The sequence below is a fragment of the Amphiprion ocellaris genome, chromosome 23 (genome assembly GCF_022539595.1).
Source record: "Amphiprion ocellaris isolate individual 3 ecotype Okinawa chromosome 23, ASM2253959v1, whole genome shotgun sequence".
Lineage (NCBI taxonomy): Eukaryota > Metazoa > Chordata > Actinopteri > Pomacentridae > Amphiprion > Amphiprion ocellaris.
In genome coordinates, this window is record NC_072788.1 from 5301035 (window position 1) to 5319860 (window position 18826).

General features: G+C 39.3%; 3 protein-coding genes across 3 annotated transcripts; all 3 read right to left on the reverse strand.

Annotated features, from left to right (window-relative positions):
• Positions 1-1180: 1180 nt before the first annotated feature.
• Positions 1181-3358, reverse strand: LOC111562528 (immunoglobulin kappa light chain-like). Its single transcript, XM_023261110.3, has 5 exons — positions 3172-3358; positions 2369-3064; positions 2134-2262; positions 2011-2048; positions 1181-1920 (listed from the first exon to the last, which is right to left on the reverse strand). Exons 1-5 carry the CDS (start codon positions 3227-3229, stop codon positions 1801-1803), a joined length of 1041 nt encoding a protein of 346 aa, XP_023116878.2. The 5' UTR covers positions 3230-3358; the 3' UTR covers positions 1181-1800.
• A 2879-nt stretch (positions 3359-6237) lies between these two features.
• LOC111562533 (uncharacterized) lies at positions 6238-9249 on the reverse strand. The gene is made up of 5 exons (XM_023261113.3): positions 9195-9249; positions 8397-9095; positions 8190-8315; positions 7610-7653; positions 6238-7334 (listed from the first exon to the last, which is right to left on the reverse strand). Exons 1-5 carry the CDS (start codon positions 9247-9249, stop codon positions 7215-7217), a joined length of 1044 nt encoding a protein of 347 aa, XP_023116881.2. The 3' UTR covers positions 6238-7214.
• A 2985-nt stretch (positions 9250-12234) lies between these two features.
• Positions 12235-13835, reverse strand: LOC111562536 (uncharacterized). Its single transcript, XM_023261118.3, has 5 exons — positions 13715-13835; positions 12917-13618; positions 12691-12819; positions 12571-12614; positions 12235-12454 (listed from the first exon to the last, which is right to left on the reverse strand). Exons 1-5 carry the CDS (start codon positions 13755-13757, stop codon positions 12329-12331), a joined length of 1044 nt encoding a protein of 347 aa, XP_023116886.1. The 5' UTR covers positions 13758-13835; the 3' UTR covers positions 12235-12328.
• Between the last annotated feature and the right edge of the window lie 4991 nt (positions 13836-18826).

Consider the following 18826-nt stretch of genomic DNA (forward strand, 5'->3'; position numbering starts at 1 on the left):
CGGGTCTCAGTGACATGACTGCTTATTTTCAACTATGTTTTATCAGTAATGCAACTGACAATTGCTGGAACTCAAACTTGTGTTATTCATAGTCAGATGACAAGACTGAATAATTTTTTTGTATGTTTAGCATATTGACTTCAGTAATACTGCAGCCTAGCTCAGCACAAATGCTGGAACCAAGGGAAAGTCTCTACAAAGTCTTCCAACCAGCTGCATCCATCAGCCATCTTTACATGTTCTCCCATATGAACCCCAGAGTCACACGTCTTCAGTGTAACTTCTATCTGGTGGCAAAGTCTGTATGAACCTACAAGGTTTTTTTTTTTTTTTTTACTGTGATCAGTCAAAACCCTATCTTGGTCTCATCTGACCAAAGAAAGTGCTCCTAATACTTGGCAGGCTTCTTTTTATGCAAGTTGATTCTTATAGGACGACCACTGAGGCTCTGATTCATGGTTCTATTGTTCATTCTGTTACCGCTGCAGCTGTGCTATGACTGCTTTTTAGCTGTTGCCAATCTTCTTGCATCCTTTCCCATCTTTGTGAAGTCACACAATCCAATTTTTAAGTCCAATTCTTTTCCTACTGATCCGAAATTGAGAAAATTTGGGTTTTTACTGGTCATTTCACACAATTAGCCAAACTGGAAATCAGTTGTTTCATTGATCACGTTTTCTGACTTGTATCTGCTTTTGTTGCAGTAAGTTTCCACTTTGAGGCTTGTATTTTCAATATATTTTTTTTTTATAGTATTTGTTTTTGATTTTTCATGTGAGGAAATAATGTCAGCTGTGTAAATATGCAGTTATTAAGCAGTGATGTTGTAGTACCACCAGCCACTTCTTCTGCCTTACCATCAAGGAGATGGTGCTCAGTGCTAACTTGGAGAAGAAGTACGTGGAGATTGGTTGCCTGATTGTAATCGGATGGTGCTTAGTGTGTTGGTCCATGAGAGTAAAAGAAGAAACAGTTCCATGGTGGGAAGCATCATCTTGCCACTATAGTGACACTAGAAGCCTTCATTCTCTTTTAAGGTGGCAGCATGTGACATTACATACGAATGATATTTATATACTAAACAACCATTCATTTTGTCAGTGTCAAAGTGCAACATGACATGGTCATAATTAATAGATCTTTAATGACACACACACAGAGAACTGCATTTTTGTTGAAAACAATATATAAAAGCAGTGAATTACAAGATAAGAATAATTTTCTTTTATGTTCTTTGCTTGACAACATCAGTGAAATATACAAAAAGGATCAAAGAATTATAAGTACAGAGGTACTATGGCAGAAAACAAAGTGGTATTGTGACGACTTCCTGCTTAAAACCACGCATACACACACAAATGCAAAGACAGTAAAGGTTTGGAAAATATGCTTAACCTTAGAAGAGTGTATAGAGATCGAATCTTTTGACTTCAGATCACACGGGGGCCATAAAGAGATTCTTACATCACTGGGTTTGCACACATAACAGATACTGTCCAGTATATAGGGCATTGTATTTAACTGCATCGTATTGTACTGGCACTAAAAATACAATAAGATCTGGCCTGTTTCTGTGGCGGCAGTACTGAGAGACCGATCCAACAACTGCAGCGGTAATGGAAATATAACATCTTTGCTAAAACATTTTAAAAAACACATCAGTTCAAGAAGTTTTTTGAGGTATTTAACCACAACCCAGTGCTTTGTACTGATCGTCATCAGTCATATCACATCTCACAATAGATGTTGACAAAACCACCTTTTACATAGAAGCAAATTATAGATGAAGCACGTCCACCTCTAGTGTTTTATACTAGAGTACACACACTGACTGGAGGAATCCTCCCTTTGCCTTCTTGGTGCTTTCAACCTTTGGTTCCTTAAAGCTGCATAATGAAGGTTGTCTGCATCTTGGTACTCCTAAAACGGATCAAACACAACATGATAATGTCCCATAAAGAATGTCTTGATAGTTAAAAAATGTATTTTCCGTGTAAAAATAATAGTCACCTCTGTATTAGCTGAGGAGGAACATCTTGCTGTTGTGTCTGCCGTAAAACACAGAAAATACTATGTCAGTTAAAAGCCATTTTCATTGAATGCAACACAATTTAACACAATAGTATTAGCTACCTGTACATTGAAAGTTGTTGCTCCTTTTCATCTTGTGCACCAAGAAGACCATTAAAACATTCAGAATGACGGTGAATGCCAAAGCGCCACTTAAAAAATGCACAAGAAAGTCGGGAGAGTTCACTTCATCTGCAGAAAGAGGTAACATTACAGACCGTTTGAGCGATTATCTCTGTGTCTATGCAAAGTTTGGTAAGAAAGTAGTCATAGTATTAGTCAGATTAACAGTATTTACCTGCTAAGTCAAGTTTGGTCCCGTTTCCAAACAGAATGCGTCCACATGAGGCAACAGCACAGTAGTAGGTCCCAGAATGAGACAGATTCTGGCTATTTATTGGCAATTTGTAGACACAGGTGTGTGTTTGCGTATTGGATTTCCTCTCACACTGATTATTCATGCCTCCGACAGTATAAATGAGTCCTGGATGAGGTTCTTCTTCGTTTTTGAACCAGTAAACACTGTGCTGTCCATCGCAGATACCAGTGCTTACTGTACAGCTTATGGAGTGTCCTGACTGGATGGTCTCAGCTTCTGACTGCCTCACTGAAGCTTGGATGTCCAAACCTGAACCCTTCACACTGACTGTAGTTCCCTCTCCAAATTCAAACTTGTATGAGCTGCAACTTACACAGTAATAAGTAGCTGAATCTGAGATGTGCAAATCTGTGATTGTCAAGTGGTTCTTACCATCTTTGGTTTCTAACAAAAACCTTTGACTGTTCCTGAAATCATCACTCAAAGTTCCAACTTTATCATGTTTATAGAAGGTGGAGATGAGCATTGGTTTCTGTCCCAGAGTTTGCTTATACCAGAGAAACACTGCTGCAACATCACTTGCATAGAAACATTGCAAAGTCACGTTGTCTCCAACATTAGCTAATATGAAACCACTCTCTTGATGCACATGTACAAGCAAGTTAGTTCCCAAGTCTGTTAAGAAGAGACCAAGAAAGTTTGCAATTAAATCCATGATAGAAGGTTATCATGATGTCAACAATGAATGTATATTCCTAGGAATTTAAGTGTCCACAACTTACCTATTCTCCCCAAGAACAGACAAGTCAGGTATAAAGCCAGATTCAGAGATGTCATCATGATGAAAATGTCTTGATGAATGCAAAGAACCTCTACACGTTCTCTACCCTTAGAGAGAGGACTGCATTTGATTGGCTAACAAGAACTGACACCGAATGTCCTATTTTGGAAACGGTGAACTCACGATCAGTGCTCCCACCCCATTGCCAACTCTGGTTCTCGAGACAAAAGACACGGAGAGCGGTAGCAGAGCTATAATATTACTCTTGACTTTGAATCTTCAGATCATTAGGGACAGGAAAAACAACAATACAGTGAGACTTCTGTTATCCAGAGATGACTACCTGTCATTGGTCGACATCAGATACAGGATACATGCAACAGGAATGTAGAGAGAACTCTGAAATGTAAGCACGATTACAAGAACACTGCATATATTATTAGTATTAGCAGACATTTACTCTCAAATAAGTGTAAAAGTGCAAATACTGAACCTTTCAACTTCTTGTGTGGGTTTCTTTTATGTATGACAGAAAGATTCTTTGATGACTTAACAGGTTCATTATCTGCTTGAAACAAAAAAGCTTAGTAGACATTTGGCAAGTGAAAATCTAATAGAAGCAACTAAACTTAGCCGAGGTGAAGATAAAGATCCTGGTCATGGTTGCTGAGTATAAACGATATTGGAAATACAGTGCAATATTGACACAAAGCAGGTTTTGATACAACCTGCTTCTTGTTCTGCCCCCAAAAGATCACCAGCTCTACGGTGTCTTTGTCTTTGATCTTCCTGTGTTCAAGCTCTGCAGTGACCTAAGTTTCCACCAGTGGAAAACCTGTCATACAGCCACCAGTTCATATCACCTTCACCACAGGAGAGACAAAAGAAGACATCACAGGATGATATAACTTGGTATATAGTATGTGTAACGCCTGGTGGTGTTTTCATGGTTGTTTGACAGAAATTATTTCCAGCTGTGTAATAGAAAGATCAAAAACTGACCTCATTTGTTGCTGAAGATGTCCTGTCTGCAGTTTTACAGGAGTCTCTTGTATAATGGTAGTCTATAGGGAATATGTCTTTTGGGCCAAAGGGGATTTTCTTTGATATGATAATGTTAGTTGAAAAATATTGGTTGAGTGGTGCTACTGTGAATCTATTTAAACCACAATGTACCATCTGTCATCTGAGATCCATGAATGTCTGTACAAAACTTCACCCATCATGTAGCGCAACATGTTGAGTTTTTATGTCAACCTCATGGTGGTGCTGGAGGAAAAATGCTTGTGGATTCAGTCTCTGGAGACAGTGAATATCTGCAGTAATTGCTCAGGTATTTCGGTTGGAATCAGAGTGGTGCATTGCCCGACTACTCAACACTGCCAGACATATGGAGATGCAGTTTGTTTTTTGTTGTTTTTGAAACAACTGTCAGTCAGGCTGAGCTTTCTGTGGTTGGGCCGAGAAACTTACACTGACAGTAAAGAGCCACTCAGTCAGAGAGGCTGGTGTCGAAGATTCAGAACTATGCAAGCACATTGTAATCTTAAATGATTTAGACCGCAACACCGCAATGATTGATTGCATAAACTGCATCTAATGTTACAGGGTTGTTTACAAACACAGATAATTTTTATCAAACTCAGCTTTAATATTCTATTGATGTAATCTTTCAGTAGTAGCTAAAGACATCCGAGTTGTACTGTGGGGCTGCAGTGCATGAAAACACTGCAGAGAGTTCCTGTTCAAAACCACAAAGACAAAGAGCGTGATGGGCCCTAGAGAAGTACACGACAAGAGTATACGGAGAGCTAATCTGTTAACCGTCGACCACACAAAGGCTGAAAACAGACTCTCGCATCTCAGGCTTGAGCTGTACAATTAGCACATTGTGTGACAATAAACAACCTACCTGCTTTCGGGGGGATATATTTTTCAGTGCACTTAAGTCAAACATTGACAGCTCATTTCCCACCATGTTCAGTGTAATTGTACATTCAGAAATTATGTATTGCTGCTGTGCTGCTGTGAGATGTTTGTGAGCATGCAGCCACACCCGGAAGGAGTCTCAACTCTGTCGGCAACAAGTGATGTTCACAGAGGTTAGCTGAATATGTTTCTTGTACATTTTAGAGACTATAGTATGTGTCTTCCTTCTAGATCTTTTCTTTGTGCTGTCTGTTAGTCCAAAAAAAATACCAGGTAGGAAATGGCCCAAGTCTTATGTTTGCCTGGTGGAAAGGGTGACACAACGATACACAAATCATACCTGAAACCACACGTGCTCTTTCTCGCTCTACATCAGCTTAATTTTTAATATGCCCACTTGTTCAGTGCAAAGTTTAAATCATGTCTGGGTAATAAAATATGACCTAACAAACTTCTAATGAGGTGGGTTAGGATGTAAGCCTGCAGCTTCAGCAATAATGTCAGCATTTTATTGGACCATCATGGTGAAGACAGAGGTGAGCTCGAAAGCAAAGCTCTCTATTTTCCAGCCTTCACGTCATGAACTGTGGGTTGTAACCAAAAGGATGAGGTTGCAGATAAAAACTACCTGGAATCAATGTTTGACATATGGTGACTCTGCTCAGCCTTAGAGATAGGTTGAAGAGGCTTAAACATCCAGAGGGAGCATGGGGAGAGCTGCTCTTCCTTTGCATTGAAGGAGCCAGCCTGAGGTGGTTTGGGTGTCTGATTGCATCCTGGGCACCTTCCTGTGGAGGCGTTTTGGACATGTCGAAGTGTGAGGAGACTCGGGTTTACCATGAGCTTGCTGGAGGGATTACATATCTCACCTGGCCTGGTAACACCTTGAGATGGGTGGTGGTGGCAGTCATGGGACACCTTATCGGACTGAGCCTTCTTTGATTCCACTTTCCTCATGATGGATGGATGGATGGATGGATCATTCTGTGCAGTTCTCTCAGCACATTCAGTAGTTGCTGAGATAGTTCAGTAACTGAAGTGATGTGCCAACTCATAGAGCAACACGCAGTCATGCTGCTAATATATGATAAAAACAGCACTTTTGATGACATACTTCACGCTGTATCAAGGAAACTTTGCCACTTGTTTTATTAGTTTATTACTTTTGGTACAATGTATCAACATTGTTCTTGTTTCAGAAAAAAATGCATTGATAGACACATGCACAATATCATTTCTTCTTTCACCAAAAGAAAATAAAAATGAAATGCTTAGTCAATCAAAGCATTATGTCTCAAGCTGCTGTGGACTTTTTCTGTATTAAACCACTCCCCACTGAATCCCCTCATTGTGTTAGTTGTATTACATAGCACTCCAATTAATTTTGTGGGAAAAAATGAAATAAATAAGTGCATATGCACAAATGTTACTAGTTATTATTTTATAAGTTTAGCACAATCAACATTAGGAAAACCATGTTATAACTTTCAGTTGCTAGAATAATGTCTTTCTTATCTACTGTCAGTTTTGTACTGTGTGGCTGCAATGCATGAAAACAGCAGGCACATCCTGTTTGAGACCAAAGCGAGAGCAGAGGGTCCTAGAGATGACTGAAATATACTAAGAGCTAAACAACTGTCAGCCGCTCAGAGACTAAAAAAAGATACTCACGTCTCTGGGTTTGTGGTGTGCTATCAACACGTTTACAGTAAACAAGCTGGAAGCGCAAACAGACGTCACGTAGGGCAGGGATTCAAAATCGGACAGATATGTTTTATGCCACATGCTTTTTCTATAGCTGGTTTATATGAGGTTTGTTATCACCATGCTCTGTGTGTGAGAACACTACCACACTGGTAGGACTCATTTCCGTATGCTTCATTGTTGCATGCTGAGGTGTATGTGGTCTCTTGCTTTGTAAATGACAAACACAGCGAGAATGGAAATAAGGGGCACCTTCAGTCACGTTAAAGTAACCTGGCCTGACTGCAGCTAAAGATTCTTTTTTTTTTTTTTGCAAGGCAACATTTTACATTTAGTTTATGAAGAAAACATCTGATCAAGTTGACATTTCTGCTAACATAGAAACAAAACACAAATGAAAAAAGTCCTGCTCTACTGCCGTACACTGGAGTATACACATTCAATCATGTTGTCATCTTTGATCCTTCTTGATCTGTTGACCTTGTTTTGCCTCAAAGCAGCATAATGGAGACTATCTTCATCTTGGAAGACCTGGTTATAGAATATAAAAATGTTAGTTGCTATGTTATCATGACTATTATACTCCTGCACTATGGAGCAAATCCTGTAAAAAATAACGTATTTTTGAAGCTTTCAGTGTCACATAAGATGAGAACCACTCTTTCAAATAATGCAGTCTGCTGCACGACAACTGCAATATCAGACCACACAGCTTAAGCAAAAATGTGGGTGTTATGATCTTCATAGACCACCTTCAAACAACTTCACAGTTAACACTTAAGTTACTGCTCTTTGAAAATGCTTACCTCTGCATTTGGAGCTGAGGCTGCTGAAGATGTCTCTCGAGTTGCTGGTTATAAAAGAAACAACAATAAACCCTTCTTCAAAATGTCATAAGCTGAAAGATTCTTTTAACTTAGCTGGATCCTTTGGACAAAACGTAATGAACCACTAATCTATATGTCAATTCGACAGACATGGAACTACAGCCAACACTTACAAATAAATGAATGAAAACAAGCAGTAAAGCTACTTTATGACATAAGTAAAGCAGATATGAGTACAGATATGAGACTTGCATCAACATATTGAGCTTACTGATTTAATATCTGCAGAAAATTGCTTAAAAGGCTCATTTGCATGATTTGAATAGTAATCTGTAGCCACAATGCATAGTCCAACTCTGATGAGCTTATATTTGCACAGCATATACTGCATGTTACACAACTGGACACAAATTAGGATGTTTACAACAAACTCTGTGCTACTGACACATGACTTTACCTGATGTACTCAAGTAACATTATGGAATATGTCAATTGTTCGACAGTAAAATAGCATATTTTGAACATGCACTATAAAGCAAAGAATACAAGTTTGACCTACCTGCGCATTTGCAGCTCTTTGTCTTGTCCATAGCATATGCTTTGTAAGCCAGTAAAACTGCCAGAATGGTGTTGAATCCCAAAGCTCCACTCAAGACATACACCAAGACCAGAGAGCCAGCCTCCTCTGCACAGAGCCACACATTACAGAGTTCAACATTAAGTGCTATTTTACAAAGAAGGTGATCTTTGTCGGGCTCGTACCTACCTTCAAAGTCCAGCTTGGTCCCGTTTCCAAACAGAATGCGTCCACATGAGGCAACAGCACAATAGTAGGTCCCTACATCAGTCAGATTCAGGCTCTTGAGTGGCAGGTTGTAGACACAGGTTTGTGTTTGTGTGTTGGGTTTCCTCTCACACCGATCATTCCTGCCTCCATGGGTGTAAATGAGTCCTGGATGCGATTCTTCTTCATCTTTGAACCAGTAAACACTGTGTTCTTCATCACAGGTCCCAGTATGTACTGTACAGCTCAGAGTCACAGCATCTCCTGGCTGGATGGTCTCAGATGCCGACTGCTCAACCAAAGCTTGCAAGTTCAAACCTGAACTCTCTACTTGGATGATAATGTCCTCCAAATATTCACACTTGTATAAGTAGCAACTTATACAGTAGTAGGTAGCTGAGTCTGACATTTGCACATTTGAGATCTTCAGGTGATTTTTACCTCTGCTAGTTTCCAGTTGAAACCGTGGATTGGTCTTCAAATCATCATTAAAAATACCATTTCTCTCATACTTATAGTATGTAGACACCAGCTCTGGTTTGTGTCCCAGAGTTTGCTTGTACCAGAAAAACATCATCGCAAGACTGTCTTTTTGATGGAAACATTCCAAAGTCACTTCCTCACCGACATTAACTGGTACAAGTCTTAAAGTTGATGGTCGTTTTGGAGCTGTCAAATGAACTGAAGACAAAACAGAGACAAACATATTGACTTTAAACCATAAAAGCTTACAAAATGTATTGTAAAGCTGTCAAATATATTACAAAAGAAACAACTTACCCATTGCTCCCCAGAGCAGACATGTAACACAGAAAGAAATCATTGGAGGCGTCATTTTTCCTGAAATAGCTGTGGTTTACTGAGAGAATCTCACTTCGTTCTCTACTTTTCAGAGCTAAGGTTGTGTTTGATTGGCCAGTCAGAAATGACTGAACGATCACATGATCAGTGCCTCCTATAGTGTTCCTTTTAGTCTATGAGAACATGTGGAAGCAGAATGGATAACAGTGTCTATAAGAGAGCAAATTATGAGAATTTTTTGAGGAACATGTTGACAAAATTCACATTATTTTTAGCTCTGTACATGTAACTGATATCTTCTAAAGCTAGGGTGGTAGAATTTGCTGCAGATGACAAATAGAAGGAAGTATCAACATAGTTTGTTTGCAAAGTGTTGGGCCACCATGTACTGTCAGAACAAGCTTCAATGCACCTTGGCATTGATTCTCTAAGATTCTGGTGAAGGGAAAACCACCATTTTTTCCAAAAGATATTCCCTTATTTGGTGTTTTGATGATGGTGGAGGAGAGTATTGTCCAACCCACTGACCCCAAAGCTTCCATAAAAGTTCAGTTGGGTTGAGATCTGGTGAATTCATGTCATTTTTATACTCATTAAGCCAATCAGCACCTTATGGGTGGTGATTTTATCATCCTGGAGGAGACCACTCACATCAGCATAGTAATGTTTTATCATAGGATAGAGGTGATCACCCAGACCTTTGTATTGATTTGCTGGGACTCTTCACTCTGTGGGGACAAATGGACTCAAACCATGCCCCCCATGATGTAAGAGAGCCCCTGGATGCCCTCAGTGTAGAGGTCAAGGGTTCAAGCTTTTATCTTCAGTTCGTCTCTATATTTCTGATTTAAGATTAGAATTTGTGAACAATTATTGCACAGATAGAGAGGTTTAACCTTCTAACAGTCATCACTTTTTATGGAATTTAAGTAATTTGCCTAATTAAAATAGGGCCAAACTTAATTACTCCATCAAGGAATGCGGCGGAGTTACGTGACGATCAGTGTACGTTTATCTCTGCGCAACATTACTCAAAGACGGAATAATGGATTTGGATGAAATTTTCAGGGAAGCTCAGAAATGACACAAAGACCACCTGATTAGATTTTGGCAGTCATGTGTAGTCTGGATCCACGGATTTGTTCAGGATTGGTGTATCATTGCGAGATAGCAGCACGTCATCACTGTAACTATACCTACAAGTGAACATGACAATCACATGATTGCGATCCTACTACAAATCCACCGCTGCGGACATATCGTGAGTTATTCATTGGAAATCATGCAAGAAACAATTGATTAAATAGTGGAGGTGATTCCGAGTCCCGTCAATTCTGCTACACATTTAGGTCCCGTGATTCGGTATCCATACATAACGTACACATGCATAACACATGGCTGTGCTCAACGCAAGGTTATTTTTTATAACAGATTTCATCTGTTGGAAATGATACGACTGAGCAGCCTTGGCGGAGTACTGCCCTCTCTGAGTACTTTTCTTGTTTAGAAAGTAACAGCTTTTAGCTTGTTAATTGTGCATGGTCCGCATGGTCCACATGGTCGTTGGAAGGTCCCATTTCCTGATTTGGGAAGTCATTCATTTTTTCAAACCTAGTACCATATTGCAAATGAAATGTTTCATGGATGAAAAGTTCCCAAGTTCTTGTTGCAAATTGTGAAGCATTCACACTAAATTTCCTAGTCAGGAATTCATTTCTCCTCACTAGAAGACTGACACCACATGAATATGCTATTAGTTATGTGGCCAAACCTAGCTGACACTACCAGGTGGTTGTTAATAAGTTAGCACTGACCTCTGACCTTGTGATAGTAGCATGTTTACGGTGGTCTTCATTCTAGGCACTGTCACTGATATTTTCCTGCATATTATCCTCCTAATGCTTGCAGTCACAGCACATCTTTCATTTAGTATCTTTAAATGTGTCTTCCTCAGTGTACAAACAAAACCTACACCCATGCATATCACCCACCCTCTTGGTACACTTTCTGATGTGGTGAAAGTTAGTCATTAAAAGTCTCTTTTTATAACCTTTGATGTACAGTGTAAGTATAAAGTGTATCAGTGTTCTTGGCATGCATACTATCATGCAGCACAAACTGAAGATCATGATGACTTTCCTGGAAAGCGAGGCTGTAGTTCAGGTGGATACATTTTGGGGAACTGAAAGTGTTAAATAGACTGAAATTAAAGCTGCATGCATCCTCTCATGAACTCTTAAATACTCCCTCACTGTTGAAGCTGAATATACACTTTTGTTCAAAAGTTTGGGGTCACCCAGGCATTTTCATGTTTTTCATGAAAACTCACACTTTTATTCATGTACTAACATAACTGCACAAGAGTTTTCTAATCATCAATTAACCTTTCAACACCATTAGCTAACACAATGTAGCATTAGAACACAGGAGTGATGGTTGCTGGAAATGTTCCTCTGTACCCCTATGGAGATATTCCATTAAAAATCAGTTGTTTCCAGCTAGAACGGTCATTTACCATATTAACAATGTCTAGACTGTATTTCTGTTATCTTCACTGAAAAAAACTGCATTTCTTTCACTGATAGGGACATTTCTAAGTGACCCCAAACTTTTGAACGGTAGTGTATGGAACATTATGCATTCTTCTTCTCTTGTACTCATTTCTCTCCATTGCTCTCAATGTGTTGCACAGCAAGTTGGGGTTTGCTTTGGTGCAAGATGTTGTGGCCTGGAGGCTGCAGGCTGGTCTTCCTGTGTGTGAACTCTGCTAGGACTTATGTTTCCACCAATGGAAACTTACACTGTGCTGCACACTGCTGCCTTGACCACAGCAGTGAAAAGTTAGCAGCGAGAGCCGACTTCAGACTGAAAGGTGCAACCTACAAAGGTATTAATAGCTCAGAGGGGATTTTCATGAGTTGACTTGGTCTATAGGTGTATTAAATATTCCACTTTATGTATGGAGATGGTGGACTGTGTGAGTGTGGTGCAGTCTAAGAACTTATTGAAATGCTGCAGACAAAACAAATTTTATTCAACATTGTTTTACATTGTACATTCAGGCATGCAAATCATTCATTTCTTGCATCTGTGACTTTTAGACACACCTTTGTTCACACCTTTCTGCTCTTCACTCTAGAATATACACAAACACTCTCCATGTCGTGTTCTTGATGTGGTCGTTCGTTTTTCTTCTTCAGACTCAGAGCAGCATAGTGGAGACTGTCAGCATCTTGGTTCTGAAAACGGCAAATGGACGATGGTGAAACCATGTGCAATAAATAAGCGGGAACATAGTAGAAATATAAAAGCTGCTTCATAAATTTGCCCTTTATGATATTGCTATTTTACCTACCACAATGTCAGAGGTTGCAGAAGCTGCCAGATGAGGAACAGTTCCTGCAAATCATAATAGATGTATGAGTGTACCAGTTTGTTTAATACAGCAATATTATATTGATTCTGGAAGCCTTACCTTTGCACACAGAGCACGTCTCTTTTTTCATCTTGTACGCGATTAAAGCCAAGCTCAGGAGCACAATAATGGACACTCCCAATGCTGCACTCAGGCAGTACACCAGGAGAAAGGGGGCCTTGGCAGGAGCTAACATGCAAGAGAAAATGTCTCTTTATATCTATCTGTATTATAGATACCGATCAATATGATTAAGTTCGCATCAATTTCTGAAATGATCACCTACCTACAATCCCAACCCTTGTTCCATTTCCGAGAACAATCTCCCCACAAGAGGCGAGAGCGCAGTAGTAAGTCCCAGCGTCAGAGATGTTCACAGACTTTATTGCAAGGTTCAGAGTGCAGCTTTTCCTCTGAGGCTTTTTATTTGAGAGGCTCATGCACTGACCTTCACCAGGATACACGATCGCAGGCTGGGACTCATCATGTCTGAACCAGTAGAAACTCGGATTCCCTGCACATGGTTTAGGATACGCAGTACAGCTCAAATTCACAGAGTCCCCCAATCGAAGTGGCTGCAGTGCTGGTTGATGGACAGCAGATTGGATGTTGGATGGCGATGTTCTGACATGAAGGAAAACTCCTTGTCCAAATTCAATGGCGTTGAATACTAAAACTCCACAGTAATACGTCGCTGAGTCCGACAGGCGAAGGTCTGTGATGATGAGATCATTGATGCATTTTTCATTCTGTGCAAAGACTTCATACCTGTCTTTATACGCAGGGTTGATGTCAACATCTGTGCTGTGCTTCATCCGAGATGATATAAGGTGAGGTTTGCCACCCAGGCTCTGCTGGTACCAAGCGAGGAAAGTTACAGCGTCACTTTGACAGGAGCAAGTCAAAGTCACTGTCTGTCCAACTTCCTCTGTCCTGATTCCACTCTCCTGAATCACACCTGAGGTCTTACTTACAGCCAGCACCTGACCTGCAAAGGAATGCAGAAAATTGTCATCATCATCATTCTCACTTGAATTTCCATCCACGCTCACAGAAAAAGTGAAAAAATGTGTCAAGTACTTACATATTTTAGAGAGAAGCGCAAGAAAAATGCAAACTTGCATCATGTCTGAAGCTCTGCAGTCTGTTTACTGTGTGTTGACGGACGCACCCAACTCTTATAGGAGACGGAGGCTGTGATTGGCTGATCGTAAGTCTGACTTACGATCAGCCTCATGGGGTGACTAGAGGTGTAATGGGGGTCGAGTCCTTTTAGTTATATCATTCACTGCAGGACAGTACAACAGGTGACAAGATACATAGCATGAAAGCTCCTCAAGTTCAACTTTTAAATGGAAGCATAGAAGCTGGTGAATGTCAGTGTTTGCTCTCCTCAACAAGGAGGGTGTTTTTATATATATATATATATATATATATATATATATATATATATATATATATATATATATATATATGTATGTATGTATGTATGTGTTTAAGTGGGTTATAAGCAAATGTGTGGTTGGAAGACACAGACAGTCAAACAAAAATCAGGTCAAAAGATTTAAACCCTCTACTGTAAAGGTAATGTTGACTCTTTACTGTTAGTAGCTGTGGCTGGTATGTTTTAGTTTAGGTCTCATGTCAGTTCCACTACTTCCTGATGGGACAACACCCCGCTTACAACGTCATCAAATCTTACACTTAAGAGGAAACCACAAATGAAATAATGCTGCAGAGACGCTGTTTTTGAACCTCTTTTCATGTTGTAATGCCATTCTGCATCTAATTTCTTGCGGCATTGCTGCCCTCTAATGTTTTACTTTACTTACCTTGCTGCCCACAATGCCAAGTTTTTTAAAAAAAACTCTGCTTTCAGCTGTAAAAGGGAAGAAAGTTGAATATGAAGGAAAGCAAACCCAAACCATAAGATGACCTGAACTTCAATCCTATTACATTAGACCTCATGCTGTAAATTGAAATGAAACTGTGGTTATTGTTCATATATTTGCATTTTTCATGAGGTCATGGCTATTTTTGTAAAACAGTCTAAGTTTTAAAATGTCATTTCTGCTGAACAGTGGCCTCTGCTGCCACAAGTGGTCACTACAAGTGTATTGAGCTCTGCTACTGTGCTATTTTAGCCTGAAACCACAGCAGCCATGTGCAATCAGCTAAGTACCTACCAAAAGCAAAAGGTGTGACAGCTGTCAGTTTGTGAGTTAACCAACATGTAAATATGTCCCACTAATGTGTGATCCACATCGTTTCCACACACTGTGGAAAATGCATTCTGATGTAACTTTTCCAGATTTCTGCCCACTGCAGCAATAAATACTGTGAGATTGTAGGAATCAGGCCAATTGAGGCTCAGTGTCGGGTTGTGGATGTATGGATATGAGTCACTTATTTGCTTGGAACTAACACATTTAGCCACATTCGGGTCGATGAAAGCAATTTACGCGGTAAATTGCCGGATCTAGTGGACACATTCCTTTACGTCTCTACATGCTGCCAAGGTTTTGTGTTTTGCGTTGGGAGAGATTCCAAAATTTGAATACTAGTTGAACCTTGCATACTTGCAGGCAACAGAAAGTATAACATTGCCATTAGTCCTCAACCTAGTGCTCAGATGAATGCTGGCTGTGTTCCTTAGATAGTAGAAGCAGGATGGAGCTGAGGTTGGAGTCAAACAACACATAAAATTTTCTCACAGAGAGGTATGATTGCATTGTCAAAAAATGGCAAAATTTCTGTATGTAGGTAAACGTGGTTAGTGGCATCAACAATTAACAACAACAACAGTGCATCATCTGCATAGACATGAAAGAGAATGCTAACCCTGCTTTGTGACCACTACCCAAAGCCCACTGTAGTGTTTTTGAATTAATTTTTGCTGTTTTTAATTCTGCAAAATATGTGGAATCAAATCAGTTTTTGTGCATCATCTGAAAATTTTGTGTGTTTATCTGCATCTTGTGTAACTGGCGAGAACCGGGTGAAGGTTTGCTTTGCAGAAAATAATCATGGTGCTTGATTGTAACACGTGTTTAAATGGTTTAGATGTTTGTGTATATAGTGTTTAATTGTGTAGGAGCTTGTGTTTCTGTTGATGATATGGTGACACTTCCATTCTTTAAGTAAATGTAGCATATTTGTTTAATTCCCTCAGCTTCACTACTTACATCTTTAACTACAGTCGAGCTTTACCAGGTGAAAGCAGATGACGACCTGCAACTCACATACGTCTTTTGATCTTTGTGGTCTGAAGGCTTCACAGGCTTTAACAAAGCTGCGGTAAGACTTTGACGGTTGTTGACGCATAGAGACGAGGCTTTACTGACCAACAGTCTTCTCACTTAAACCTGTACTTCCTGAGTTGTGCAAAGTACGGCCTTATTTTCACTGTTTCTCAAAGAGGTCAAAGCTTAAATAGAAAATTAGTCTAAAGTTTAGTGAAAAGTCGATGCCTGCTTTGGATTAAAAACTTTAACTCACTGTAAATAACATTCATCTTGAGGACAAAAGCAAACAACAAGGTGCAACTATTGAGGAGAATGATTATTTTTGGCATGTGGCTGCTTGTGATGGTCATTCTGTTATGTTTCCTGTGTCAAGCTTTTAGTGTCACTTAGACCATGGGTGGACGACTCTTTTTGCTTGCTGAGGCTAAATAGTGAGTTCACCAAACCAAAAAACTAGAACTTGCTACCACCTTAAACGACCTAATATGAAAACCCACCGTCACTGCTATCTTTTATTTTTAGCACCACAGACGAAAATGAACATTAATTACTTAACATAAATGTATCTCTTATTTTAAAAAACACAGTAAACATCTAACATCAAGCATATAATCTGTAGAGGAACCAGTGGAAAACTGACTTAAAGAATATGAAAGAATTTAAGAATACATCAGATAAGCGAGTAAGATTTAGGAGGATCTTGTAACAGAAGTTGTGTTATATTACATTATATTACTATTTTATATATACACTACCTGTCAAAACTTTGGACACACTTTCTGATTCATTTGAATGAGAATCTGTCTCCAAACTTTTGACTGGTAGTGTGTATTAGAGTATAATCACTTATTTTCATTAACTAATTCAACACATAAGGAGTAAATCATCTTTCACAGGGTTCACCATGCAGTACGTCGAAAGACCCAAGTGATTTTTACTCATTATACACAGATACAGGATCTTGACAGTAGTTTTGCATGAAAAATGTTACACGCTATCGAGAAGTATCAGTGAATCTTTTGCATGACTCTCTATTTGTTTCCTCTAGTCATTTTTGCATCTTGTAACTGTTGAAAATAGGTCAGAAACTGTGAGATGGCTACCAAACAACCGCTTTGGGCAGCAGGCGCTTCTTGCGGTAAAACTGGACTTTTTTTCCTGCCGTGTTTTAGATACGAAGACTTGAATTCAGGTCAGTTGAGGGCAAATAAACTTCCTCTGTACCTCAACACAGAGAACAAATACACTGTTGTGGCTTTCATTGGAAACATTTTGCTACTTACGACTTGAATATGTTCCTCTTTACATTTATCCAAATGCATAAATCAGAAACAGGAGTATGAAGGAAACATTTAGCTAAACTGAGAAGAAAACATGAAGCCAGGCCCCTGCTAATTTCATCACAATGCTCCTCCTCCTCTTTGCACTGTATATTCTGCAGCATCAGATCAGCTGCATCAATGATGCAAAAGCCTTCTTAGTAGCACATGGTTTGCTTTATATATAAGGTAAAAGTGCTACTTGTTTTTAAAAGTGCATGTGGGGGATGAGAAGTGAAAGAAAAGAGGCGTTTGCGTGAGACAACTGGAACAAACAAACAACATAAAAAAAATGCAACCACATCGACATCCTGTCAGAACGAGCCGAGGGCTCGGGGTGTGGGCGGTGTTGAACTCGATGTTAACTAGCTTGACCAGAGCGAGAACTGATAGATGAGGAATGTATAAACATACATTAAGCCTTACAGTTCTACATAGATCTGTAGTTCTCAACTTGATATTTTGTTTTCTGAGGATGAATGGTGTCAGATTTGATCATAATGCCTGCTAAATAACAGGCTAACTGATGAAATTTTATTAATTTGTAAATAATAAGTGCATTTTGATTGCTTCACTGCACCCACGAGGCCGAAGCCTTCTGCTAAGAAACATAAAGAGGAGTTGTGTAATCACATGAAACGCTGCTGGCGGTGCTTCGGGGGCATGAAAAAAGGCCAGCGGGAAGCTTTTTATGTCAGACGACCACAACAGTACATCTAAACGGCTCATTCTGTGGGTGGATGGCTACGTTGTATGAACAAAAGTTTTGCGAACCTCACAAGCGTCTATGTCAGAGTCTCTGCGGTGTGTTAACTTTAAAAAACACAACTTCTCTATCTGATGGTGACGGCCACATCTAAGCCTTTAAAAGTTTAGCATCAAGATTGAGCGCTTTGGTGATGTCTGCTGTAGGTGGATTGCTGCTCCCTGCTGACCGACAGCTTGACTGCACACAGACACTGAACAGAAAGGTCTGAAGCTAAATTTAAAGCGACATTTACATACACAGCCTGTGAAATTTCTAACATTTTTGTGACTCTGGAGCTTTTTTTAGAGTCTGAAAATATCAAAGAAGATGGTTGCAATACTGGAAATGTACACTCTAAAGGATAATATTTGGGTTCAACAAGAAAAAAGTACTGTTTACATCAATATTTTAAGTTATAACAACTTTTATTGAAATAATGCTCGACAAACAGATTTAAGAAAATTAGCAATTAGCAGTGATACAGTAACTACAGTCAAAGGTATTGTACCGTTTGCTTAAGGATTTATAACATAAAAACAAGCTTCTAAGTTCTCATAGAAATAAAATAACTAAGTTGTTACAGCTAAACTAATACCTCCATGTTATTTAAAAGGATTTTTTAACCATTATGTACCGAATTACCATAATTCTCAACAAAATTAGGTCGCTTCCAGTGTTAAGTATGACATGAATTCCAGATCTCAAGGTGAACAAAAGTGTAGTTATTAAGTTACCTCAACTTGAATTCAGTGTTACGTCAGCTGATGCAGAAATTTGAGCTGGAATTGCACAACTAAACACAAAAACAGCAACTTAAAAGCCTTATCTAAATCCTTAAGTTAGAATTTTTATCTTGTAACCGTGCTTTGAATTACTTTTTAGGC

Excerpts from the sequence above, each read along its gene's own strand:
- LOC111562528 (XM_023261110.3), bottom strand. The coding sequence starts at position 3,229 with ATGATGACATCTCTGAATCTGGCTTTATACCTGACTTGTCTGTTCTTG. Across the intron at positions 3,065-3,171 it reads TCTGTTCTTGGGGAGAATAG|ACTTGGGAACTAACTTGCTT; the intron begins GTAAGTTGTGGA and ends TCTTCTTAACAG. Across the intron at positions 2,263-2,368 it reads GACCAAACTTGACTTAGCAG|ATGAAGTGAACTCTCCCGAC; the intron begins GTAAATACTGTT and ends CTCTTTCTGCAG.
- LOC111562533 (XM_023261113.3), bottom strand. The coding sequence starts at position 9,249 with ATGACGCCTCCAATGATTTCTTTCTGTGTTACATGTCTGCTCTGGGGA. Across the intron at positions 9,096-9,194 it reads TCTGCTCTGGGGAGCAATGG|TTCATTTGACAGCTCCAAAA; the intron begins GTAAGTTGTTTC and ends TTTTGTCTTCAG. Across the intron at positions 7,335-7,609 it reads CCTCAGCTCCAAATGCAGAG|GTCTTCCAAGATGAAGATAG; the intron begins GTAAGCATTTTC and ends TTCTATAACCAG.
- LOC111562536 (XM_023261118.3), bottom strand. The coding sequence starts at position 13,757 with ATGATGCAAGTTTGCATTTTTCTTGCGCTTCTCTCTAAAATAT. Across the intron at positions 13,619-13,714 it reads TGCGCTTCTCTCTAAAATAT|GTCAGGTGCTGGCTGTAAGT; the intron begins GTAAGTACTTGA and ends ATTCCTTTGCAG. Across the intron at positions 12,820-12,916 it reads AACAAGGGTTGGGATTGTAG|CTCCTGCCAAGGCCCCCTTT; the intron begins GTAGGTGATCAT and ends CTTGCATGTTAG.